Source organism: Oryctolagus cuniculus, chromosome 5 (genome assembly GCF_964237555.1).
Source record: "Oryctolagus cuniculus chromosome 5, mOryCun1.1, whole genome shotgun sequence".
In the NCBI taxonomy this organism is placed as follows: domain Eukaryota; kingdom Metazoa; phylum Chordata; class Mammalia; order Lagomorpha; family Leporidae; genus Oryctolagus; species Oryctolagus cuniculus.
The window spans coordinates 83319192-83345545 of record NC_091436.1 but is presented as its reverse complement, the minus strand read 5'-3'; the positions used below and the strand labels follow the sequence as shown (position 1 = coordinate 83345545).

Genomic DNA, 26354 nt, shown 5'->3' with positions numbered 1-26354 from the left:
TATAAGTACAGCCTAAGGGGGCCAGGAATTTAATACCACTTTTATTGTCTTTAGGGCTGAATCAGGGTGTTCACTGAGAAAGATAATGTATTCAGATTAGAATGTGACATTTACTCTGGCATTATTAACTTATAGAGTAAAAAAAAAAAAAAAACAAACAAACAAAACTACCCCAGCATTTCACAGTCTTTGTGTATGTTAACTTCCCTTAGCTTTAAAAAGTATAATTATTGTGGGCCAGTGCCGCCTCCACCTGTGGCGCCGGTACCCTGGGTTCTAGTCCCAGTTGGGGCACCGGGTTCTGTCCCGGTTGCTTCTCTTCTAGTCCAGCTCTCTACTATGGCCCAGGAAGGCAGTGGAAGATGGCCAAAGTGCTTGGGCCCTGCACCGTATGAGAGACCAGGAGGAAGCACCTGGCTCCTGGCTTCGGATCGGCACAGTGCGCCGGCCATAGCGGCCATTTTGGGGGTGAACCAACGGAAGGAAGACCTTTCTCTCTGTCTCTCTCTAACGCTGCCTGTCCCCCCCGCCAAAAAAAAGTAAATTATTGTGTCTTCCTTAACCTTGTTGTGACAATTTTTATTTATCTATTTGAAAAGCAAAGTTACAGAGAGAGAGAGAGAGAGCTTTTCATCTGCTGGTTCACTCTCCAAATGACTGCAATGGCCAGAGCTGGGTCAGGAGGAAGCCAGGAGCCAGGAGGTTCTTCTGGATCTCCCATGTGGATGCAAGGGCCCAAGCACTTGGGCCATCTTCCACTGATTTCCCAGTCACATTAGCAAGGAGCTGGATTAGAAGTAGAGCAGCCGGACTCAAACTGGTGCCCAGATGGGAGGCTGGCATCACAGGTGGCAGGTTTACTCATTATGCCACAGCATCAGCCCCAGTTGTGACAAATTAAGGAAAGAGATTGGATAGAGTAGGAAGATCCGATATAAGCTTTTTTTTTATTTGACAGAGTTTTTTTTTTATGACATCAATGAGAGAGAGAGACAGAGAGAAAGGTCTTCCTCCTGTTGGTTCACCCCTAAAATGGCCACTACGGCTGGAGCTATGCTGATCCTAAGCCAGGAGCCAGGTGTTTTCTCCTGCTCTCCCATGCGGGTGCAGGGCCCAAGCACTTGGGCCATCCTCCACTGCCTTCCCGGGCCACAGCCGAGAGCTGGACTGGAAGAGGAGCAACCGGGACTAGAACCCAACACCCATATGGGATGCTGGTGCTATAGGCGGAGGATTAATCAAGTGAGCCGTGGCGCTAGCCCCAGCTTTTTTTTTTTTTTTTTAAATAGAAAGCTTTTAGTTAATGAATATAAATTTCATAAGTACAACTTTTTTTATAGCGCTTCTTCCCCCTATACCCGCCCTCCCACCCCCTCTCCCTTCCCATTCTTCATTAAGATTCATTTTTAATTATCTTTATATACAGAAGATCAACAGATTTCAACAGTTTGCACCCACACAGACATACAAAGTATAAAGTACTATTTGAAGACTAGTTTTACCGTTAATTCTCATAGTACAACACATTAAGGACAGAGGTCCTACATGGGGAGCAAGTGCACAGTGACTCCTGTTGTTGATTTAACAATTGACACTCTTATTTATGACATCAGTGATCACCCAATGCTCTTGTCATGAGCTGCCAAGGCTATGGAAGCCTCTTGAGTCCACAAACTCTGACATTATGTAGACAGGGCCATAATCAAAGTGGAAGTTCTCTCCTCTCTTCAGAGAAAGGTACTTCCTTCTTTGATGGCCCATTCTTTCCACCAGGATCTCACTCACAGAGATCTTTTATATAGGTCATTTGTTGCCACAGTATCTTGTATTTCCATGCCTATGCCTGAAATGCTCTCATGTGCTTTTTTTTTTTTTTTTTTTTTTTTTTTTTTTTTTTTTGACAGGCAGAGTGGACAGTGAGAGAGAGAGACAGAGAGAAAAGGTCTTCCTTTTGCCGTTGGTTCACCCTCCAATGGCTGCCACAGCTGGCGCACTGCGGCTGGCGCACCGCGCTGATCCGAAGGCAGGAGCCAGGTGCTTCTCCTGGTCTCCCATGGAGTGCAGGGCCCAAGCACTTGGGCCATCCTCCACTGCACTCCCGGGCCATAGCAGAGAGCTGGCCTGGAAGGGGGGCAACCGGGACAGAATCTGGTGCCCCGACCGGGACTAGAACCCAGTGTGCCAGCACCGCTAAGTGGAGGATTAGCTTAGTGAGCCACGGCGCCGGCCTTCTCATGTGCTTTTTAGCCAGATCTGAACGGCTTAAGGGCTGATTCTGAGGCTAGAGTGCTGTTTAGAGCATTTGTCATCCTATGAGTCTGCCGTGTGTCCTGCTTCCCGTGTTGGACCATTCTCTCCTTTTTAATTCTATCATTTATTATTAGCAGACTCTTGGTCTTATTTATGTGATCCCTTTGACACTTATTCCTATCTTTATGATAAGTTATGAACTTAAACTGATCACTTTCGATAACTCGTAAGATGGCATTGGTACCTGCCAACTTAATGGGATTTGGAGTCTCATGGCAAGTTTTTAGGATAGAAGCTTTTAATATGTGGAAAATCTCAGAATGTGAACTTCCCCGATGTTATTAATAGGCCTACCATCAACAACAGCATTTCACACTTGGGGCTTCACCCTGGAGAAAAACAAGAGCAAGACATCTTGAATTTCCTCTTTGGGTAATCTAAAACCCTGTTTTAATGTGAACACCAGCTGCACATATCATGTTACTTGAGCTCAGCATCAATTAAAATTGTAAATGCAACCAGTCATATGTTCTCTATCAAAGCTGTTCCTGTTAAACCATCATCCACATCAACGACACAGTATGAATATTACCATAAACTTTTTAACTCTTTTTTTGGTTTTTAAGCACATTTTAAATTCCTAGTTCTACTTTCTTCAAATAAACTATCATAACTAGTACATATTGAGAACTTACTGTAGAATGCGGGTGCTGTGGAACACTTAGTTTTTATCCTAATGAGAAAACTGTGCAGATTGCTGGCAGCTTTTAGATAATACAACCCCAAGGAGAAGAAAGTGAGGACAGACCCGAAAATTCAAGTGTGTGAAGTACATAGATCAGTGTTGTTTGTACAGTTTCAATATTGATACTCTTCTTTTGGAAACTAAAAACCTTGTACAATATGTTTATTAATATTACTAGAAAGAATAGCACGTTTCAGCCGACTGTTCCGCATCGTCTGTCTCCGATAGCTCTTAAGCAGTAAAACCACTCTCATTCTGCTACTGGGGGCAAGAAGCAAAAACAAGTAATAAGGATCCTAGAGGATGATCCAAACGCCAGGACCTCCAAGGAGATGGAAGTCCGGAGTCCAGCCCCGAGCCCCGCCTTCCCCGCCCAGTGGACCACAGCTCCCGGGAGCGCTGGGGGCGGCGCCCGGGCTCGGGGAGGGCCTTCGGGAGTGCGCCCGGGGCTCGTTGGGCAGCTGCGCGCGTGCGAGGGTGCAGTGAGCAGCTGCGAGCGAGCGAGCAAGCTAGCGGTGGGCTGCAGGTCGCTGGCCGGGGCACGATGAGACCCGGAGAGGAGCGGCCCGTGGAGGGGGGCGCGTGCGTCGGAGTCTCGGAGCTGGAGCTGCTGAAGCTGCGCGCCGCGGAGCGCATCGAAGAGGCGGCCGAGCGGCTGTGGGCCCTGAGCCGCGCCATCTGGAGCGAGCCCGAGCTGGCCTACGAGGAGCACCATGCCCACGGCGTCCTGACGCGCTTCTTCGAGCGCGAGCCGCCGGCCGCCTCCTGGGCGGTGCAGCCGCACTACCAGCTGCCCACGGCCTTCCGCGCCGAGTGGGAGTCGCCGGGCGGCCGCGTGCAGAGCGCCGCGCCGCGCCCGCTGCACCTGGGCTTCCTCTGCGAGTACGACGCGCTGCCCGGCATCGGCCACGCCTGCGGCCACAACCTCATCGCCGAGGTCGGGGCGGCGGCCGCGCTGGGCGTGAAGGGGGCCCTGGAGGGCCTCCCGGGAGCGTCTCCGCCGGTCAAGGTGAGGTGGGGCCGGGGCGCGCGACTCCAGGAGCGACCCGGGATCGCAGCTCCCCTGTGCATCCCGATCGCCGGCAACCCTCGCCTTTGCCCAAAGTCAGAACAAAACCCCGCGAAGGAGAGGCAGGGGTTCCCGAGTTGCCGACAGGAGACATTTTGCAGACTTTCGTAACCCCTTCTGTAGTCGTAAACAACTCCATGAACCGTCCCTTAGGAAGGAGCTTAGAACCGGGCCCGATTGTCGTTACGGGTTATTTTTGGTAACCGAGGCCACCGCAATTTGCTGACAACATTATGCAATCGCTAGAGGAAATAATTTTTTGTAGGAAATCTACAGTCTCACTTTAATTCGTTAATAAGCTCCGGAAGATCTCTGGTTTATGGCGGTCATAGGAGCTGCTTTAGAGTCTTTAGACAGGAACTTTTCAGTCGTCAGGACCGCGGAGCCACTACAAGTATGCAAATGACGAAGCCAAAGCCCTTAACTACGTCGAGGAGTTCGTCCTTAAGTCAGAATTTTTAGTTCATAATGTTAAGAAATATCTCTGTCTCGTCTGTAAAGGGGGAAATGCCATTTTACGCTTGTCATAGGCAAGTTTAATCTTGTGTTACTCTGTTTTTCCAGATGGTATTTTCTTCATTCTGTGAGCTAAGATTCAATCATCATTCAGGTTAAAGGGAAGACAAATGTTTTAATATTCCATAGTTCATTCTCCCCTCCCCATGTCAGTAACCTTTTCCCTTTGACCCTAACAGTTCCATCTTTTGTGGCTTTTTCTCTTTAGTTGCCTTCACTTTTCTGCTTCTGGGCTTATTTTTGCATTTTATTAGGTTTTTGTTTTGTTTTGCTCTGGAGGGGGGTGTCCTTTGTCATTGCATGACACGCTGGAGAGAGATGAACTTTCCCGAAGTTTATGAAAGATTTTGAATAGCGAGCAACAGAATCATCAAATTTTGATGTTAAGAGTAACGAGCAGCTTAAAAGAGTTGAGGTGCTTCACAGCTTCTAAAGGAAGCTAGACTTTGGGAAATGCATAAATTTCTAATTTCAAATGGTTGTGCTCAGTTTTAGCAAGGTTAAGTTATCTGCCTTACCTGAAAATGGGATTTAAGCCATTCCTGTGTAAGCCAAGACTTTTTCAAGCTTGTATCTTCATGTTCTTTCTTGTACTTGACCTTGAAAATATATTAGTTGTTTATCAATCCTTTTTAACCTTGCTTTTAAGAACTGTTTGCAGAAATTAAGCTTAAATATCAAAGTAAAATGTTTATTCTGTAAAGTTCTCTTTTGTTTAATTAGGTGTTTGGTGACCAATAAATCTGCCTGGTTGAACTGGTGGAATCGAATTAGTAAGTTTGTGTATTAGTTGGTCGTTTCTAACCATGGTATTAAGACTTGTTTAATGGTTTTCGTAAAGGATTAATGAGTAAAGACTTGTAAGTAGGGAGCTCAGTGAGGAATCAGAGTTTAGGCCTGGAGGTCAAGGCCTCTGCTGATGCCAGCTCTGCCTGAAGACGTGTCCACTCTGTCCCTCAGAACCGCCTTCCCGCAGTGCTGGGCAGAGCGCTCACCTACCTCACAGGGGTGTTGTGAGGATCACTAGAAGGAGCTGGACAGTTCCTTGCCGGTGAAGTCCTCCTGGGTCCTTATGCATGTTCTAAAAGGCCCAGGAAGAAGCTTTAAGAAATGAATTCTAACAAAAGTTGAGGAACTAGGTATGTAGTATTTAACTTGTTTCATATTTACCGTGGGTTATATGAACTCGCTATAAAACTGGGGAAGGCTTCTGCAGGGTCTCTAATCCGTACCTTATACCAAGTTGGCTCGACTATGTAGATTCTGTGATGAATTTAGCATCGTATTTACGACCACTGTATAAGTATCAGGGAAGAAAACCTCTCTCTGTAGTTTGAGGACTTCCGTGTAGATTGTGAATATGGATATGCGAGGGAACCTGTTTGATATTTCCTACGAGGAACTTTTTTTGCTCGTTTTGCTCTGACATAGCTATTTCCTTCCAGGTCATTGTCCTGGGAACCCCTGCTGAAGAAGATGGTGGTGGCAAAATTGATTTAATTGAAGCAGGGGCCTTTAAAAACCTTGATGTTGTTTTTATGGCCCACCCATCCCAGGAGAACGCTGCTTATCTACCGGATGTGGCTGAACACGAGTAAGTAATCAAGTTGAAGGTAAACTTAGTGGAAAACAGGCCATAGAATATTTGACATTTACCCACTTAAAACATTAATTGAAATAAATTGAAAGATAATGATGTGATACTTTGTAATTTACATTGAATGACATTTGGCAAGCCTCTGGTAATTGAAAATTTAATGGTGTTTATAATTGGAGTATTAAAATTGTGCTAAAAAGCATAGGAATATCAAATAGAACATGTTAATGCTTATGCTTATGATCTATTTTGAACTCTGAAAGTAATAGTTTCTTTGATTAGTTTGATAAGGAGTTGTCTTTTTTCCCCCTCTAAAGAAAGCTTTTATTTAAGAAATACAGACTTCATGCACTTCATAAGTACAACTTTAGGAATATAGTGAATCTTCCCACCATACCCACACACACCCCCCCCCCCCACCCCTCTTCTTTCACCTTCTCCTTCCATTCTCGGTCCCATTCAAGAAGTTGTCTTTACAACTGAAAAGAGAGTGTATACTTGGGAAGAAAACATACTTTTTATTTGGATTCTCTGCAAAGAGGATAAATTATGTATGGAGAAGGGGATGTAGAAACCTGAGTAGCTGTGGATTTTTTAAAAATAAAAAAGGTTTATTTTTATTTATTTGAAAGGTACAGTTAGAGAGAGAGAGAAAAATCTTCCATCTGCTGGTTCACTCCCCAAATGGCCACAACAGCTAGGGCTGGACCAGGAGCTTCTTCCAGGTCTCCCACGTGGGTGCAGGGGCACAAGGTCTTGGGCCATCTTCAGCTGTTTTCTCAGGTGGATTAGCAGGGAGCTGGATTGGAAGTGGAGCAGCCAGGACTGCACCTAGCAACTATATGGGGATGTTAGCATTGCAGGTGATGGCTTTACCTGCTAAGCCACAAAGTTGGCTCCAGTAGCTGTGGATTTTAGTGGAATTTGTCAGTCTGTGCTTTTCAGATTGATTGGTTTGGTACTGAAACCTATTTATCTTTATGTTGAGAAGCCCACTTTTTTGATGCATCATTAAGTGGCTTGAATTTTTCACAGGAGAAATTTCAGCCATAGTGTTAGTGGTCCAGTTAGTGTTGTAGTCACAGGAAATCACTGCTCAGCTGCTTCAGGAAAACCCTGGGTTCTCCCTGTGTAGGGAAATACCCTCCCAGCGGTGCATCTAGATTGTCCTCAAGCATCTCGCACTGGAACCCCACCATTTCTTTTCCTGCAGTTGTGCATCAGTTATAAATAGAAGTAAACCTGGAAGAAGTGAAGGGCTTCTTTTTCCTTTTAATAATATTTATCAACAGTTTTGATAAATTCTAGTTTCAAGGTGATGGTGATAAGAAGCAAATTATATATGGTAGGAAATGACTGGTATCCTAAAGTCTTATGGGTGAGGTTCAGTGGAGAAATGACATGAGCTTTCAGAGGACTCCTGAATCTAGCCCATTAAAAAGATCAGGCAGCTTTCCCGCCCAGCCTGCCTCCCTGAGAGCGATCCAGAGCTCTCAGCTCCTGCTCTGGGGCCATCAGGATTATCTATGAGGAGCTCATCAGCCACAGTGCTTTCTCTGACATTTACAACACCCAGGAACAGGGGAGGATTAGTGATGATGCGCTCGTTGGCGGAAGTGCCTCTGCCCAAGCCCTCGAGGGCTAAGGTAGACAGCACAGTGATCACAGGCATTGATACTGTTAGGAACAACCACTTGCAGGAAACTCACAAAAGAATCATAGAAGTACGTCAAAATTACATGAAGGGGCTGGCGCTGTGGTGCAGCGAGTTAAAGCCCTGCCTGCAGTGCGGGCATCCCATATGGGCACAGGTTTGTGACCCAGCTCTTCCACTTCCGATCCAGCTCTCTGCTATGGCCTGGGAAAGCAGTAGAAGATGGCCCAGGTCCTTGGGTCCCTGCACCCAAGTGGGAGACCTGGAGGAAGCTCCTGGCTCCTGGCTTCAGATAGGTGGAGCCCTGGCTGTTGCGGCTAACTGGAGAGTGAACCAGGGGATAGAAGACCTCTCTCTCCTTCTCTCTCTCTCTCTTTCTCATTCTCTCTCTCTGCCTCTGCCTCTCTGTAACTCTGCCTTTCAAATAAATAAATAAATCTTAAAAAAAAAGTCAATGCTTTAAAAAAATTGTCTGAAATCAATTAAGGGCAGAGTTGAAGAACAGAGACCAGAAAAAGTGAAAGCTTTTATAATGGGCTACAGAACAAACCAAGCAGATCCTTGCTGATTTCAAGAAAAATCAGTTCTTTCTTTTTTTTAAGTTTTTTTTTTTTCAATTTATTTGCCAGATAGAGTTAGACAGTGAGAGAGAGACAGAGAGAAAGGTCTTCCTTCCGTTGGTTCACCCCCAAATGGCCACTACAGCCGGTGCTGCGCCGATCCAAACCCAGGAGCCAGGAGCTTCTTCCTGGTCTCCCATGTGGGTGCAGGGCCCAAGCACTTGGGCCATCCTCCACTGCCTTCCCGGGCCACAGCAGAGAGCTGGACTGGAAGAGGAGCAACCAGGACTAGAACCAGGCGCCCATATGGGATGCCGGCACTGCAGGTGGAGGTTTAACCTACTGTGCCATGGCGCCGGCCTCTGCCAGTTCTTTCTTGATGAGAACATGAATCCAGGTGGCATGGTTGCTCTGCTGGACTTGCATGAGAATGGCGGTGCCCTATTTTCTTTAAGGATGGTTTAGAAATGGAGAAATGTTAACAAATTTGGCAATTACTTTGTATCTAACTGGTTGCTGCTTGTCCAGGATTTATAAGACATGGGATTGATGTTATCTTGAGCTCTGGAGTTATTTTGACTGTGGTTTACTTGCAGTGGAAACATTTTTTTTAAGGTTTATTTGTTTATTGGAAAGTTACAGAGAGAGAGAGAGAGAATCCTCTATCTGCTGATTTATTTCCCAAAAAACCACAGTGACTTGGGCTAGCTGAGGCCAAAACCAGAAGCCCAGACACCTATCACAGTCTCCCCCCATGGATGTCAGGGGCCCAAGTACATGGGCCAGCTTCTACTGCTTTCCTAGGTGCATTAGCTGGGAGCTAGATTAGAAGTAGAGTAGCCAGGACTCAAACCAGCCCTTTGATCTGGGACACTGGAGCTGCAGGTGGTGGCTTAACCTGCTGTGTACAGTACGGTCATGCCGAAGCATTGTTTCTAAGGAAAAAACATGTCATGTAGGTTGTCTCAGCATAAAAAGAGATAGACATAAAGGGACTGGCGCCATGGCTCACTTGGCTAATGCTCCACCTTTGGCGCCGGAATCCCATATGGGCGTTGGGTTCTAGTCCTGGTTGCTCCTCTTCCAGTCCAGCTCTCTGCTGTGGCCTGGGAGGGCAGTGGAGGATGACCCAAGTGCTTGGGTGCCTGCACCCACATGGGAGACCAGGAGGAAGCACCTGGCTCCTGGCTTTGGATCGGCATAGCTCTGGCCGTAGTGGCCATTTGGGGAGTGAACCAACGGAAGGAAGACCTTTCTCTCTGTCTCTCCCTCTCACTGTCTGTAACTCTACCTTTCAAATAAATAAATAAATAAATCTTTTAAAAAAAGATATAGACATAAAAAGAGTTCAGAGTGCTTTTCAAAATAATCTGAATGTAAGTACTATTAGGATTAAAAAGTCTTAACTAAGCAAGTAAATCATTGAGCATTATAAGTAACTAATATGCAGTTGTTTTTCTAAACCCATTTTTTAATTGTATCTGGGTATGTAGACTGGCATGAGAGCAATCACAAATAGAGTAACAAGCAGTTTATGAAATCTTAAAATATTAGTGATACATGTATTTTGGGGCATTAATAAATTCTTGGTCATTAATATATGTAATAGATATAGTTAGTGATGTATATTTTTTGGACATTAGTAAATTATTGGTTATTAATATATAATATATATTTTGGAACATCAATAAATTGTTTATTAATTATGATTAATAAATTATTGATTAACTGACCTAATGCTAGGGTATCTTCCAGTGAGTTGTAAATATAACCTCACCTTCAGAGGTTGTCCTAGCCTACTTCAAATATGACTTCCTTTCTGTCTTTCCCTGGCCTCCCCCTCTGCAGACAGGATTAGGTGTTTTTGCAGACCTTTGGTACAGAAGTATCTCGGTGCAACATAAAAGGAGACAAGAGCCCTTTGCTTTGTGATTCTAGCCCCACTGCAGTAGTGCCTATCAGTTTGAATTGGGTTGCGTACAGATTTAGTCTGAGCAAGCAGAGTTCTCTTTCTCTTTTCGGAATGCTTTCTTTGTGTCAGGCACTGTGTTACATAAGAGTGCGCTATAACACAAGTAAATCATTTACACGTCAAAGTTCCAGCATTGCGATCTCATTTTGAATAACCACTGGGTACCTCTGAGTTTTCTTACTTTAGTGATAATGGGAGAAGTAACTTCAGATGCTCTTTATTCTCTAGCATGACTGTGAAATATTATGGAAAAGCGTCCCACGCTGCTGCTTACCCCTGGGAAGGAGTAAATGCCTTAGATGCAGCGGTTCTCGCCTACAACAACCTGTCTGTGCTAAGACAGCAAATGAAACCAGCCTGGAGAACGCACGGTATGAATGCCAAATACTCAGTGTAACAGATGGTGCTTGGTATATTCGATGCAGTATAACTGCTTACTGTTTGATTTTTAAAAAGCATTTCACAAAATGTTATCTACTTCATATGAATATTGTGGACTTTTTAAACATGTTTTCAGACATTCATGTAGCTGCATCTTAGGCTGTTTGTCCATACAAGGGTAGGAAGACAACTATAATTATGATAAATAAATGGAATGGTTGTCTCTCAGTAACAGAGATAAAAGGTTTTACGTAGGAAGTCAACATTCTTTCTGTGGGATTTGAAAATTAGAACTTAGGGCTGGCGCTGTGGTGCAGCGGGTTAATGCCCTGGCCTGAAGCGCCAGCATCCCATATGGGTGCCAGTTCAAGACCTGGCTGTTCCACTTCCGATCCAGCTCTTTGCTATGGCCTGGGAAACCAGTAGAAGATGGCCTAAGTCCTTGGGTCCCTGCACCCACGTGGGAGAGCCGGAAGAAGCTCCTGGCTCCTGGCTTTGGATCAGTGCAGCTCCGGCCATTATGGCCAATTGGGGAGTGAACCAGCAGATGGAAGACCTCTCTCTCTCTCTCTCTCTGCCTCTCCTTCTCTCTCTGTGTAACTTTGACTTTCAAATAAATAAATCCATCTTTAAAAAAAAAAAAAAGAAAATTAGGACTTGATTATTTGTTAAAAGGTAATGATAAAGTAATGTTTTTCTTCAGTTTATAAACAAGTGTAATAATTACTGGTTTAATTTATTCAAGTGCTATTAAATTTTGAGTAACATTTTTTAAAAAAGATTTATTTCTTTATTTGAAAGGCAGAGTTACAGAGAGGCTGAGGCAGAGAGAGAGAGAAAGGTCTTGCATCCACTGGTTCACTCCTCAAATGGCTACAATGGCCTGAGCTGGGCTGATCTGAAGCCCGAAGCCAGGAACTTCCTCCGGGTCTCCCACGTGGGTGCAGTGGCACAAGGCCTACTGCTTTCCCAGGCCATAGCAGAGAGCTGGATCATAAGTGCAGCAGCTGGGTCTCAAAACAGTGTCCATAAGGGATGCCAGCATTGCAGGCTGGCAGTATCAACCCTGAGTAACATCTTTTAAAATTATGTCTATCACTATTATAAAAATACAATAATAAATACTCTCTTTTTTTTTTTTTTTTTTTTTTGACAGGCAGAGTAGACAGTGAGAGAGAGAGACAGAGAGAAAGGTCTTCCTTTGCCGTTGGTTCACCCTCCAATGGCTGCCGCGGCCGGCGCGCTGCGGCCGGCGCACCGCGCTGATCCGATGGCAGGAGCCAGGTGCTTTTCCTGGTCTCCCATGGGGTGCAGGGCCCAAGCACCTGGGCCATCCTCCACTGCACTCCCTGGCCACAGCAGAGGGCTGGCCTGGAAGAGGGGCAACCGGGACAGAATCCGGTGCCCCGACCGGGACTAGAACCCGCTGTGCCGGCGCCGCTAGGCGGAGGATTAGCCTAGTGAGCCACGGCGCCGGCCCATAAATACTCTCTTGAAGGCAGAAGTTTGTTTTTAATTTATTTTCTTATGATTTAGGAAATTGTTATACTTTGATACCTGTTCTTTACCTGATCTTGCTATAGGCTGGAATCAGTTTGTAATTGTACTTTTACCAATCTCCTGCATTAGTTTTCTTAAAAGGAACAAATGGGGATATCTAGAAATATTTTTTTAAAGTAGGTCATATGAAATTACTTTTGCATATCTATTTTAGTTCTTACTTTGGGTGAATAAGTCTTTGTTCTGTGTAACAGATAAATTGCTTTGCCTTGACTGTTTAGAGTACTTTGTGATCTTGCCCTGCATTGATTTGTTTTTGGCATGAAAACTGTTTTCCTAGCTAAATGCCATTTTAAAACATTCATGGAATTCTTGAAGTACAAGGGTAATGATATGAGGGCACTTCAAAAAAGTTCATTGAAAATGACATCAGTTTATTTTGGTCTAAAACATTTTTGAAATCCGTGCATATGAGTAGAATCTCATGTTTTCCCCCTTTTTTATTTCAGAAGTTTATCAAATTGTCCAACTGAAACAAAGCCTACTGAAATAAAAATATTTTCCAGGAAGCTTAAGTTGTTACTATGTTTATTTTTGTGGTTAGATAATTTGTAACAGTTTTTTTAATAATCTCATATAATTTCTTAACATTATGTATTTTTCTTAGGATAAATTTGTATAAATAATTACTTTATATATATTTTTCCAATTAGTGAGAAAATAATACCCTGCATATAAAAATTTTGTTGTATAATATATCAAAGTCTTTGGCATATTGATAAAGCAAATAATTTAAAATGATCTCTGTGTCATATTGGCTGGAAAACTATATGGGTGTGTTTAAATTTAAGGAAGTGGTCACCAAGGTTAATTCCGGTAATTTGATTCTTTTCGTAGGTATAATAAAAAATGGTGGTGTAAAACCCAATATCATTCCCTGTTACTCTGAATTAATCTATTACTTCCGTGCACCCTCAATGAAAGAGCTTCAAGTTTTGACCAAAAAGGCAGAAGATTGCTTCAGAGCTGCAGCTTTGGCTACAGGGTGCACAGTAAGAACCTTTAAGAGTTACTCTAAGTTAGACTCAGAGGTATAGAGGCAGGCTGGGGCAGTTATATATGGAGTATGATGGAAACCTAATGTGCATCCTTTTCATTTGGTGCTGTCTTCAACATGCAAATTGGGTTGGCTGAATAGTTAACGTGCAAGTGTTGAATTCTTAGACCTTTTACTGTTTTTTTTTTTTTTTTTTTTTTTTTTAAAGATTTATTTATTGGAAAGTCAGTTACAGAGAGGCAGAGGCGGGGGGGGGGGGTCCTCCATCTGCTGGTTCACTCTCTAAATAGCTGTAATGGCTGGAGCTGTGCCAATCCAAAGCCAAGAGCCAGGAGCTTCTTCCCAGTCTCCAACATGGGTACAGGGGCCCGAGGACTTAGGCCATCTTCTACTGCTTTCTTAGGCCATAGCAGAGAGCTGGATAGGAAGTGGAGCAGCCAGGACTTGAACCAGCGCCCATATGGGATGCTGGCACTGCAGGTAGCAGCTGTACCTGCTACGCCACAGCACCAGCCCGACCTTTTACTTTAATGCCTGTGATAGGAAAGACTACAAGTCGTCTTGCTTCGTGATGGGGATGACTGACACTGCTGTACTTGCGTCCTTGCCCTTCTGCAGGTTTCATCCTTCCTAATTGTCAGCTGTGCTTGTAGAATTGCCTGGATGGTTCCTATTTTATGACAAAACCAGAAAGCCTATTTTTGGTGAATAATTCATGTAAACATGTAGTAGAGATACAAATACTTTGGGCTTGTTGGAATGGAAGTGAAAATAGTCACAGAAGTTGGCCACAAGGCCTTGTTGAGTTCAGCCATAAAGTCAGTCACTTTGTTTCTTCATTTTTTTAAAACAATTATTTACTTATTTATTTGAAATGCAGAGTTAAAGAGAGAAAGGTGTTTCATCTGCTGGTTCACTCCCCAAACGGCTGCAATGGCTGGGGCTAGGGAAGGCTGAAGCCAGGAGCCAGGGATTCAATCAGGGTCTCCCAAATGGGTGGCAGGGATCCAAGTACTTGAGCCGTCACCTGCTGCCTCCCAGGGTGCCCTTCAGCAAGAAACTGGAATAGGAAGCTGAGCCAAGACTCAATCCCAGGCACTCCAGTATGGGCTGTGGCATTCCTGGTGGTGTCTTAACTGCTGCACCAGACACCCACCCCATCATCATTCCTTTCAGACCAGGCTGTGTTTTCAGGGTCAGTTTTTATGTTGGATATTAGTGAAGCCTACTTCCTTTTGGAGAATGAATCCTAGAGCAGGGTTCCTCAGAGTGTGGTTTGTTTGTTTAATGTTTATTTTATTTATTTGAAAGGCAAGTTAGAGAGAGGGAAAGACAGAGAAAGAGAGACAGAGATCTATCCACTGGTTTACCCTCCAGATGGCTACAACAGCCCAGGATGAGCGAGTCCAACATCAGGAGCCTGGACCTCCATCTAGTGCGTCTCCCGCATGGGTGTCAGGGGTCCAAGTACTTGGGCTATCTTCCACTGCTTTCCCAGGCCTATTAGCAGGGAGCAGCCAGGACTTGAACCTGCACTCCTTTGGGATGCCAGCATTGCAGGCAGCAGCTTAACCCAGTGCGTCATAATTCCAACCTTACGGAGTGTTGTTTTTTTCAAACCCACCTGCAACAGAATTCCTTAGGGATGCTGATTAAAATAGAAATTTCCAAGCTCTTATTGGCTACTGTAGAGCTTGGTGACATTGTGTGTCTGGTACATATATAACATAAAAGAGAAAATATACATTTTTTTCAAGGTAAAGAGATTTGAGAGAGTTTCCATCTAGAAGGAGAAGTACTTTCCCTTTTCTCCTCCTCTTAGAGAACCATCACTGCTTTGAAAATTAAATAGTGAATTTTGAGGTTTTTATTTCAAAATTTATTTTGTGATTTTTTTAACTAGGTAGAAATTAAAGGTGGAGCACATGATTATTACAATGTTCTTCCCAATAAAAGCTTATGGAAAGCTTATATTGAAAATGGAAAAAAACTGGGAATAGATTTCATTTCAGAAGATGCAACTTTGAATGGCCCTTCAGGTAATTCAGTTCTTTTATTACATATTGAGCCATTTGAGGAAGAGAAGAACTGTCTTTGGTTAAATGGTTTTACTGTTTGAGAGATAGGTATTGCTGATGTTTTTAATGATATTTTCCGATAATGGTTAGGGGAAAGAAACTGATGGACTCTTCAGTGAGTGTAGAATATCAACCTACTCTTTGGTCTATAATCTAAATATCTCTAAGGTCTAAATTTGCTTGGTTTTAATTTTTTGATTTACTTTTATTTTATTTGAAAGGTAGAGAGAGAGAGACCTTTCATCTGTTGGTATATTCCTCCAAATACCCACAACAGCCAGGGCTGGGCCAGGCTGAAGCAAGGGGCGTGGGATTCAATCCAGGTCTCCATGTGGTTGGCAGGGGCCCAACTACTTGAGCCTTTACCTGCTATCTCCCGAGGTTGTGCATTAGCAGGAAGGTGGATCAGAAGTGGGATGGCCAGGACTCAAACGAGGTACTCCCACAGGTGATGCGGGTGCCATAAGCCATGGTTTAAGTTGGTGCACTAGATACCAGCTGACCTCTCTCAATTCCGATTTTAATCCAAAGCTACTAAAGTGGGACCTAGAATTTAAATTCATCCTCAGTTATCGTAATAGGCAGGTTACTAAGTACTTCTTTATCCGGGGTCCTTTCAGTTTCCAGGGATTGACAGACAAATATTGGAATTTAAAAAATCATGTCATTTTAGATTTTTTTCCTTTTTTTTTTTTTTTTTTTTTTTTTTTTTGGACAGGCAGAGTGGACAGTGATAGAGACAGAGAGAAAGGTCTTCCTTTACCATTGGTTCACCCTCCAATGGGCGCTGCGGCCGCCGGTGCGCTGCGGCCGGCGCACCGCGCTGATCCGAAGGCAGGAGCCAGGTGCTTCTCCTGGTCTCCCATGGGGTGCAGGGCCCAAGCACTTGGGCCATCCTCCACTGCACTCCCTAGCCACAGCAGAGAGCTGGCCTGGAAGAGGGGCAACCAGGACAGAATCTGGTGCTGCGACCGGGACTAGAACCCGGTGTGCCGTCTCCGCAAGGTGGAGGATTAGCCTAGTGAGCCGCAGCACCGGCCAGAATTTTTTTCCTTTTAAAAGGATGTTACTAATAAGTTTGCAAGATAGAGATGTCTCCTCAAACAATAATGGATGTTGAGGAAGTTGTTCCTAAAGGATTTGATATTGTTTGTTGAGATGAGTTCAAAATAAAGAGGTTGGGCCAAGTAGGTTGGTATCAATTGTTAGCGTGTTAAATTCGGGGTGCTTAAAGGATTTCTTAGTGGAGCTGTTTAGCAGCCTGTTGAATCTGAAGCCCCCATAAAGGTCTAGGTTGGAGATTTAAGAGTTGCTGCTATGTGGGAAGTAATTGACGACATAGGTATTCATGTGGTTGCCTGAGTCCAGGGAGGGAAAAGACCCTGAAGAGGAAGTCCTGGGGGCCTGTAGCATTTAAGGGATCCAGAGGACACAGAGAGGCAGAGAGCCTGGCAGTCAGGAGGGTGCAGGCCCGGAAGCTGAGGGAGGAGAGAACACATAGGAGGGCAGGAGGAGAAAATCATGGCAGGTGCGAGTGGGAGTGAGATAAGTGTGGTCCAGGGGCCGTTGGACCACCAATGATAAACTCTTGGGTGATTGGGAAGAAAACAGTTGATGGCTGGTGGGACCCAGCTGGATCTCACTTCTCTACCTGCTGCACTGAGTGGTGAGACAGGAGATGGTGGAGGAAGGCTGCTCTGTTTCTTGTTTTTTTTTTTTTTTTTTTTTTTTTTTTAACAGGCAGAGTGGACAGTGAGAGAGAGAGATAGAGAGAAAGGCCTTCCTTTGCCGTTGGTTCACCCTCCAATGGCTGCCGCAGCTAGCACGCTGCGGCCGGCACACTGCGCTAATCCAAAGCCAGGAGCCAGGTGCTTCTCCTGGTCTCCCATGGGGTGCAGGGCCCAAGCACTTGGGCCATCCTCCACTGCACTCCCTGGCCACAGCAGAGAGCTGGCCTGGAAGAGGGGCAACCGGGACAGAATCCGGCGCCCCGACTGGGACTAGAACCTGGTGTGCCGGCGCCGCAAGGCGGAGGATTAGCCTAGTGAGCTGCGGCGCCGGCTACTGCTCTGGTTCAAGAACGTTATCTTTCAAGGAAAATAGAATGGATGCACACTTGAGGGAGACAGGGAACAGAAAATAGTTTTTAAAGGAAGATACTTAAGAGGATTGCCCCTGAGAGGAGTTGTTTTCTGAACAGCATGGAGAGGTCAGCTTTGCTTTGGAGTCCATGAACTTGGTATTGGGCAGCCTTCACGGTCCTCAACTTTGGCCCTAGCCTCTGTCAGCAGTTTAGCTACAGGAGGGAAGGCACGTGGTCAGATCCACTCAGGGTAGACATTAACCAAATAACCCAATGAAAATGGAAAACTAAAACGGAGCTGAAAAGTGCTATCCAGGAGAACAGTTGACAAGGAAGGGCAGGGTCCAGTGGGAGTGGCTGTGGGGTTGGGAGGGGCTGGTCTCCAGGACCCTGGGAGTGCGGTTGTGGTGACTGATGGAGATGTAAACAACCTGGAGTGGGGGGGGGGGGTGAAAGCATGAGCACGTGGGTAACTCTTAAGTTCACTGCCAAGGTCTTTTCTAACAGGGCGGACAGCTACACCCAGTGCAAAATTCTGGTTATAACCTTGTAAAAAAATTTAACTAAGTGTCAGTATTTTGCGTTTTGGAAGGATCTACTGATTTTGGAAATGTGACTTTTGTGGTTCCTGGGATTCATCCCTATTTTTACATTGGATCTGATGCCTTGAACCATACTGAGCAGTATACCGCAGCTGCAGGTGAGTGGTCAGCCGTGATGTTCTGGCATGTGCTCTCTCTCCCCAGTGTAGCTGTCTTTCTCACTGTTTACTTGAGCTGATCACTTCACTACCTAGAATACTGTACTGTGGGGGCATTGGAGAGGCGACTTAGATGGAGGGAGCTCCCTCGGGAAGCTAAATAACTTAAATTTTAGTTAATATGAAGATATTTTATTTTCTCTGCCTTTTAGGATCACAAGAAGCTCAATTCTACACATTGCGCACAGCCAAAGCACTGGCCATGACTGCACTGGACGTTATTTTTAAACCAGAGTTGCTGGAAAGAATCCGAGAAGACTTTAAATTGAAACTTCAGGAAGAACAGTTTTTAAATAAAGTAGAATGAGAGGAAGACTTAGGAGCCATTTATGAATCATTAAGAAGTGATGATTTTTTTTTCTTTATAATCTTTTTTTAATGAAAGACGGCATGCTTGGTTTTCAATCTTAAAGGAGTTAAATGCCTCTTTTCTAATAAGTGAGGATTGGATGTGGAGAAATTGTTACTCCCTTATTCAAAATGAAAAGTTTTGTAAATCTCGACTTGATGAGATTGTGTGGGTATTTCAGGAGCTGGTATGGAATGCCATTTCTTATACAAGCTGGATGATGCAAAGTTTACCAGTGGTTATGTTTTAGGCACTTATCTGCTATCTAGGTATAAGAGCTTTCAAGGCTTGTAGTCAGCATTGACACCCATGAAAGAGTTCTTGGTATTCTCTTCTAAATAGTTTTACATTCAACTCCTACCTTTAGGGAGAGTTCATGTGGAAAACCTGACCCTCTGTTTTGGTGTAGAGAGCATCTGCAGGTGACTTTTATTCAGAAATGCTTGTGGGAAACAGCCAGGAAATCAAGTACAAAGAGTCAGCTTTGGTTCTGGCGATTTGAAGGGAACTGAGAACGTTCTTTGCTTTACATGGAGGCTGACATCCCCATGTGCGCAGTTGTACTTCCCGTGGCTTCAGTCAGCTATAGTCAACTGCAGTCCTAAAATGTTAAATGGAAAAGAATCTCAGGAATCGACAGTCCTCAGTTGTAAAAGCTATGCGCTGATGTGAGTAGCATGGTGACATCTGACAGTCCTCCCCCACCCCACTCAGGCCACCAGTGATCTCCGTGCTGCCTGCGCCACCTGCCTGTTAACCACAGGGTGGCCGTCTGGGTTATCAGGCTGCAGCACAGCACTTGCAATCAAGTCACCCTTATCTTACTTAATCACGCCCGAAAGCGGAAGAGTGATGCTGGCAGTTCAGATACGCCAAAGGAAAGCCATAGAGTGCGTCCTTTAAGTGAAAAGCTAGAAGTTTTCGGCTGAACAAGGAAAGGGAGAAAGAATCCTCTACTGAGGTTGCCGAGATGCCTGGTAAGAACAACTCTGTCTGTGAAATTATGCAGAAGGAAAGAGAAACTGGTGCTCATTTTGCTGTCGGACTTCAAACTGCAGAAGTACAGCCACTGTGCATAATAAGTACTGAAATCCAAGATGGAAGAAGCATTAGGTCGGTGTGCTTATGTATAGAAAAGAGCAGTATACATAAGGTTCACAGTTTCGGGCATCGAGTGGTCAGTGTTGGACTGTGTCTCCTGTGGATGAGGGAGGACCACTGTCATGAGCTCTGAGATGTGTTCAAGGAATTCTTGAATTAGTCAGGTCATGGGAAAAATTATAGACTGGCAGGATCGGCGTCTCCCTCTGAGCTATTTGCATTGTAACCCAGGATGTCCTGGGAGGGTGAGAGAGAGAGAGAAGCACTGGCTGTGCTTTGAGCTCTGCTGTTTTGAATCTTTAACATCACACAACTGGTTTTCCCTGCCTTGCAGCTTTCTGGAGTCTTCTGCTGGGAAGCCAGACTACCCAGCCTGGCTGGATCATGCTGTGATTGGCTGAGTTTGGAAGACAGAATGTGAGCCTCCTTAAGCCTCTTGCTAGCCCAGTATTAATTTAAAATGATGCATTTTTCCTGATTCTTAATTTCATGTGAATTTCTTCGAGATGGTAAGAGTGTGAGAAGTATTGGTAAAACCAATGTTTTCAGCTGTGAATATAGTAAAGCTCTGTGTTTTGAGCTGTGACTATTACAGTTTTATTTTAGGGGGAATTCGGAAATGGGAGAGTAGGACTTCCAGGAATGGAGAGGGTATGAGAGGAACAGGAGCAAGTCCTTCGGGCCCTCTGAGTGTCCAGCTGGCTGTTTGGAGAATAAGATTCAATCACTTATCCCTTTATCCCTTCAGTCCTCTGAAATGTTTTGCTGAGCAGCTTGCCTTTTAAAATACAGCCAGCTTGCTGAGAATGAGTCGTTTTTACATTTTTAAAACAGGTTCATTCCCCAAATGCCCACAACAGCAGGGCTGGGCCATGCTGAAGCCTGGAGCTGGGAACTCCATTCGGGTCTCCCATTGGGGTGGCAGGGGCCCAAGTACTTGGGCCAGATCTGCTGCTTCCCAGGGACATGAGCAGGAAGCTAAGGCCGGACTTGATCCCAGGCACTCAGACGTGGAATGTGGTTAGTGTGGCACAACACCCACCTGCAGTGTTGTTTTGAAGGCACAGCGATCGGGTGCTATGACTAGCAGAACCTAAAATAGTGTACTGGCTGGCTCTGTATCAAAAACTTTGCTAGCTCCTATTCTGTGTAACAAAACAAAACCTGATTCTCTGACTTGCAGCCTATCATCAGTTTTCCTAGGATAAAACTTCAGGCCTCTGAATGGAAAGCGCTGAGAAAGGGATTCAGGCCACTGTGCCCTGACCGGTTGACTTTGAGCTGATGGCGCCTGAGCCTTTTTGTCCTTCCTGGACTTTCTGGTGCTTAGAAATGTGTTCCTTTTAGCACTGACCTCACCCAAGCAAACGGCTACCCGAGTGCCTTTAGCCTTTGCTCTTTGCAAGCTGGGTTTCTGACAGTTCATATCGGTGTCTGGCACTTGGCACTCCATGTCACTCTCGTCCGATTATTTATACTCTGCGTTAGTCAGGGTGGGTGTCTGTTTCCTTTAGAAGGGGGCAAAGGCATCAGGAAAAGCTTCGGGCTAAGAATTAGGTCTGAAACTTCTCATTTAACTAAGTGGAATGAGTTTCCTAACTGCCAACTGTATAAATTTCTCAAATACAGATTCCTTATACAGACTCTTAAGGAGTGCAGTTTTATTTTCTGCAGCCTTGGTAAAATTCTAGAACAATGATAACTGAACGTTCCAACACACGGATACAGCCTGTGCTTTGTGAAGTGTCACAAGTTAACATCGCTCATAAAAAGTGTTTGTGTTCTGTGTGTGTATTATTTATTGTTGACGACTAACTAGAGAAAGTTCAAGGTTGACATATTCTGTTACCGGTTCACTGGCCCTCTGTTGAACATTCTTGCATGGAGGAACAAGATGTGAAATTGCAGCTGGGAGTGAGGTAAAGTCTGCACGATTGCTCCCTGCTGTAACCCAGAGTGAGAAACCCGTCCCCACCTGCCACTAGGATTCGGGTCACTTGGGCTTCTATGATACTTCTCTTTCCATTTTTAAAAAATTTAGTCCGAGTATGGCTTTACACATTGGGATGTGGTCAGGTTTATCATGTCGAGGACAAAGATTGAGAACTGATGATCTTGAGTCTTCTCTTGATAGATCTATCAGGAGGAGAACTTACTCTGCTATTTTACCTTATTTAAACTGTTATTTAATATAGTAGAGGTTTTTAGAGGCTCTTTCTTGCTTTAATTGAACTGTAAAAAGGATGAATAAGTCCATAAACACTGGAGTTTATTCTGAAGTTCAGAGGAAGCAACCTTTGAGAGGGCTGCTTTTGTAATGGTAATTTTGCCTTTGGGAATGAAGTCCTTTGTTCACTCTCCTAAGTGACTGCTGAGTTGTCATAAACATGTGCACTCTGGGCGAGTTCCCCTCCTTGGTTGGTCTTCAGGATTTGGATACAGTGCTGGAGATTCTGGAAGAGAAACGCTCGCCCGTAGAACAGGATGACTTTTAGGTGGGGACAGGTTCCATTTAGCTCTGATTCTTGAATGATGAATGCTGATCTTTAGGAGACTGAGAAATGAACAGCGTTTTTTGAAATTTAGAACTTTGTGTATTGTTTTTGAAGGAGACAAATTTTTCTCCCAGAATTAGTTCAAATGGGGACATTTTATTGTCACTTAACAAGTTTGGTGATTACACAAGGAATCTTCAAAAAGTTCATGGACAATGCACATTATCTTTTAATTTCCATTTCTGCCGGAGCTTTGTGAAGCACCCTCACATTACCCCCCCACCAGGTGGTATATTTAAAGCCAATGCCTTTTTAAAATACATATGTATGTGTGTATTTTTCATCTCTTGCACTATCTAGCATAGTAGCTTACTTGTAAGTATTTAGTGCTTTTTGAGCATGTCCTCCTGCTGCCTTGTTTGGAATCCTCCAAGTTTGAAATAGCTCTGGGAACAGATGGTGGTGCTTGGATGAGTTTAATTGTGTGGTTGTAGCCGTCTCTACAACTTGGAGAACAGAAGCGGGCTAGGCTGACTTAGTGCAAAGTTTACAATGATACAGCTCTTGAATCCTAGTTACAGTTTCTGACCTAAACTAGAGGTTCTGGCGGGGTTACCTGAGGTGGCCCTGTTCTTCTGGAAAGCATTTTATTAAATGCCTTGACCACACCTTGTACCAAAAGCCTTTTCCTCAGACATCAATAGACTTTAAGAGGTATAATCTAAATGAATGATTGAAACATAATACCAAATGGAACATTATTTTTCTCTTGAGTGACCTGATTTTGAAAGTAGGAGGCAAGCATTTAGCTTGATGGGTGACGCCTGTGTCTAACAAAGCAGTGTCTGAGTTTGATACCAAGTGCCCCTCCTGGCTTCAGCTTCCTGCTGCTGCAGACGCTGGGAGGCAACACATGAAGACCTAGATTAAGTTCCCGGCTCTGAGCTGCTCGCTTCAGTCCAGTCTGTCCCAGCCCTGGCCACTGTGGGGTTTTTGGGAGTAAAACCACAGATGGGAGCTGTTTCGGTCTCTCTCTGTGTCTGCCTGTCAATTTTTTTTAAAAAGGGAAGCAGAGAGGCCCGTGCTGTGATGTAGCAGGTAAAGCCGCCATCTGCCATACTGGTGTCCCATGTGGGTGCCAGTTTGAGTCCCAGCTTGGGCCCCTGCACCCACATGGGAGACCCGGAAGAAGCTCCTGGCCCCCAGCTGCTTCAGATTGATGCAGCTCCGACTGTTGCAGCCATCTATGGAGTGAACCAGTGGATGGAAGACTCTCTCTGCCTCTGCCTCTTCGTAACTCTGCCTTTCAAATAAAAATAAATAAATAAAAAATAAAAAGGAAGCAGACCTGTATATGGGACCTCTATAAAGCAATCAATTATGTGGCATGGGTTAAGTATTTTTTGTTTCAAGTTGAATATTTCTTTTTCTTTTTCTTTTTTTTTTTTTTTTTTTTTTCATTTTTTAAAGACAGACTTATGGGGCCAGCATTGGGGCACAGCTGGTTGAGCTGCCCCTGTGACTCCAGCATCCCATATTAATAGCAGTTCAAGTCCCAGCTGCCCCACTTCCAATCCAGCTCTTGGCTGATATGCCTGAGAAAGCAACAGTAAGTGGTGCAAGTAGTTGGGCCCCTGTCACACATGGAGAGGACCTGGATGGAGTTCCTGGCTTCAGCCTAGCCTAGACCTAGCTGTTGCAGCCATTTGGGGAATGAACCAGCAGATGAAAGATCTCTCTCCTTCTCCTTCTCCCTCTTTGTCTATAACTCTGCCTTTCAAATGAAAAATAAATCTCTAAAAAAATTTTTTAAAATTATTTGAAAGGCAAGTGACAGAGAAAGAGAGAGAGAAAGAAAGAAAGAAATTGATCTTCTATTATGCTTGTTCACTCCCCAAATGGCTGCCATGGCCAGGGCTGGGCCAGGCTGAAACCAGGAACCAGGAACTCCATCCAGGTCTCTCATATGGTAGTAGGGGCCCAAGCACTTGCACCATCTTCTGCTGTTTTCCCAGGCGCTGGAATTGGAACCAGCACTCTGAAATGGGATATCGGCGTCGCAAGTGGTGGCGTAACCCCTAAGCTACCCCATTGGCCCTGGGTTGAGTATTTCTTATCCAAAATGCTTGGGACCAGATGTCTTTCAGTTTTTGACTTTAGAATATTTGCATATGCATAATGAGATACATTGGGGGTGTAACCCAAATGTTTATAAACATGAAATTCATTTATGTTATATAATGAATGTTATATAACCTAAAGATAGTTGTATACAAAATTTTTAGTATGTATATTGATTTGTTTTGTTTCACTTTGTTTTGCATGTTTGTTTTCATTTTTTCTGAGAGAGATCCATTTGCTGATTTATTCCCTAAATGCCTGCCATAGCCAGGTTAGACCAGGCTGAGGCCAAGAGCCAGAGCTCAGGGTCACCCACGTAGGACAGGGACTCAAGCGCTGGAGCCGTGACCTGCTGCCTCCCAGGGCGTGCGTTTCCAGGAGGCTGGGTCAGAGGCAGAGGAGCCACTCAGACTTGGCACTTCCATCTGGAATGTAGGCATCCAAGCAGCGTCTTAACCACTGTGCCGAATGCTTGCCCCACTACACGTGCGTTTTGACGGTACCAGGCCACATGAGGTCAGGTGTGGATTTTCTACTTGGGGTATCCTGCTGGCACTCAAAGAGTTTCAGAGTTTTAAGCATTTCAGGTGTTCTGATTAGAGATACTCAAGCTGTACAATCAATTCCTAAATTGTTACATACCACGCAGGATTGAGTTTGCCTGGTGTATAACTTGCCTTTTCAGAGTTTTGGACTGCCCTTTAGTTTTAACAAATTCCCTATATTATGTGAATCACTTAGGAAATGTTTCCCTTTTAAGTCTCTTCATATTGCTTGTAAGAGCGAGGGTATCCAGTGTAAACTGAAACATATGTGTTTATGAATACTTGTATAACCTTGTGTATTTTGATTACTCACAATCCCCCAAAGGACTCTTATTTGTTGTTGATAGTTATGTGGACATTTTAGCTGTTACAGTTCCAGCATTTGAGTTCAAATGAACATTTGTTGAGGGGTCCCTTTTGGTAAGCAGTGGTTGTAAAAAGAAGAGTAAGACATGGTCCATGCTCCCAAAAGCCTGTTGGTGGTGGTCAAGTTCTCGGATAATTATTTTATTTGTGCAACACTAGGATTGAGGGAACATCTGAAAGCTACTGTCTTGGAAGTTTTTCTAAAATATTTAAAAATACCTGAATCACTGCAATCTGTGTGGATAAAAAAAATGATGTAAAAGTCTTAAAGAATGATTATCTAATTTTATAATATGTTCTTTTTGAAAAAACCTTTCTGACAATCAGCTTGTGTTTTATACATTTCCAACTTTTTACCTGAAGTGCTTCTTTAGTCTTTTGGAAAATATCCTACATAGTACTGGCCTCCAAACTCTCAAAGTGAATTTTTGTTGTAAGATAAATGATCTTAATGCTATAAGACTGTAAGGTACGATACACAGCCTTTTTTTTTTTCCTATAACTTCAGCAGCACTGTGTAGTCCAGTTATATACTTGAGGATGCTACATTTTGATGTCTGTGAAGTTAATATTGGTAAGCAGTCTCTACCAGCATCAGACTATATTTTAATAGATACATTTTACAGTGTATGAAAAAACTCAAATTCTAATAAAGGTTATCTAACAACACTTGTCTTATTTTTCTTATGACACATATATGGAGATATAATGAAAAACATATATAAGTAGGTAGAACATAATGTGCTCAACACTATGATATACTGTATGTTCTAGAAATTCATCAGTATTGTATATGTTGGTTTTATTTTCAACTACGTATATGTCATGTTATTAATATAATGTGAATTTAAAAATTTTTATATCATTCTGTTTAAAAAGTGACTGTTTTACTAGTCTCAGAAGCTGGAAAATAGCAATGAAAATCATACATGGTAGGAGTTAGGTCCCTTATTCTAGTATTGAATTTCCAACTTGAATACAAAGTAATTCCATGTAATAATGTGAAAGTGATAAAATAGGCTTTTGTTTTTTTAAAAAAAGATTTATTTTATTTAAAAGGCAGAGTTACAGAGAGAGATCTTCTGTCTGCTGGTTCACTCTCCAAATGGCTGCAACAGCCTGGGCTGGGCCAGACTGAAGCCAGGAGCCAGGGAC

The 26354-nt window shown here is 44.0% G+C and overlaps 1 protein-coding gene across 2 annotated transcripts; it reads left to right on the top strand.

Moving 5' to 3' along the window:
- The first annotated feature begins 3411 nt into the window (after positions 1-3411).
- PM20D2 (peptidase M20 domain containing 2) lies at positions 3412-25868 on the top strand. Of its 2 annotated transcripts, XM_002714576.5 has the most exons (7): positions 3415-4004; positions 6026-6174; positions 10592-10734; positions 13142-13296; positions 15205-15340; positions 18055-18162; positions 18375-25868. In XM_002714576.5, the coding sequence occupies exons 1-7, from the start codon at positions 3540-3542 to the stop codon at positions 18527-18529; spliced, it is 1311 nt and encodes a 436-aa protein (XP_002714622.4). In that variant the 5' UTR covers positions 3415-3539; the 3' UTR covers positions 18530-25868. The 2 variants fall into 2 exon arrangements, with proteins under 2 accessions (XP_069929889.1, XP_002714622.4); XM_070073788.1 differs by lacking the exons at positions 18055-18162; positions 18375-25868 and adding an exon at positions 17970-18022 and having other exon boundaries at positions 3412-4004.
- Positions 25869-26354: the final 486 nt, after the last annotated feature.

Bases quoted from the DNA above. Each gene is read 5' to 3' on its own strand.
- PM20D2 (XM_002714576.5), top strand. From the start codon at position 3,540: ATGAGACCCGGAGAGGAGCGGCCCGTGGAGGGGGGCGCGTGCGTCGGA. The intron at 6,175-10,591 runs GTAAGTAATCAA...TTTATTCTCTAG, and splicing joins CCGGATGTGGCTGAACACGA to CATGACTGTGAAATATTATG. The intron at 15,341-18,054 runs GTAATTCAGTTC...GCGTTTTGGAAG, and splicing joins AACTTTGAATGGCCCTTCAG to GATCTACTGATTTTGGAAAT.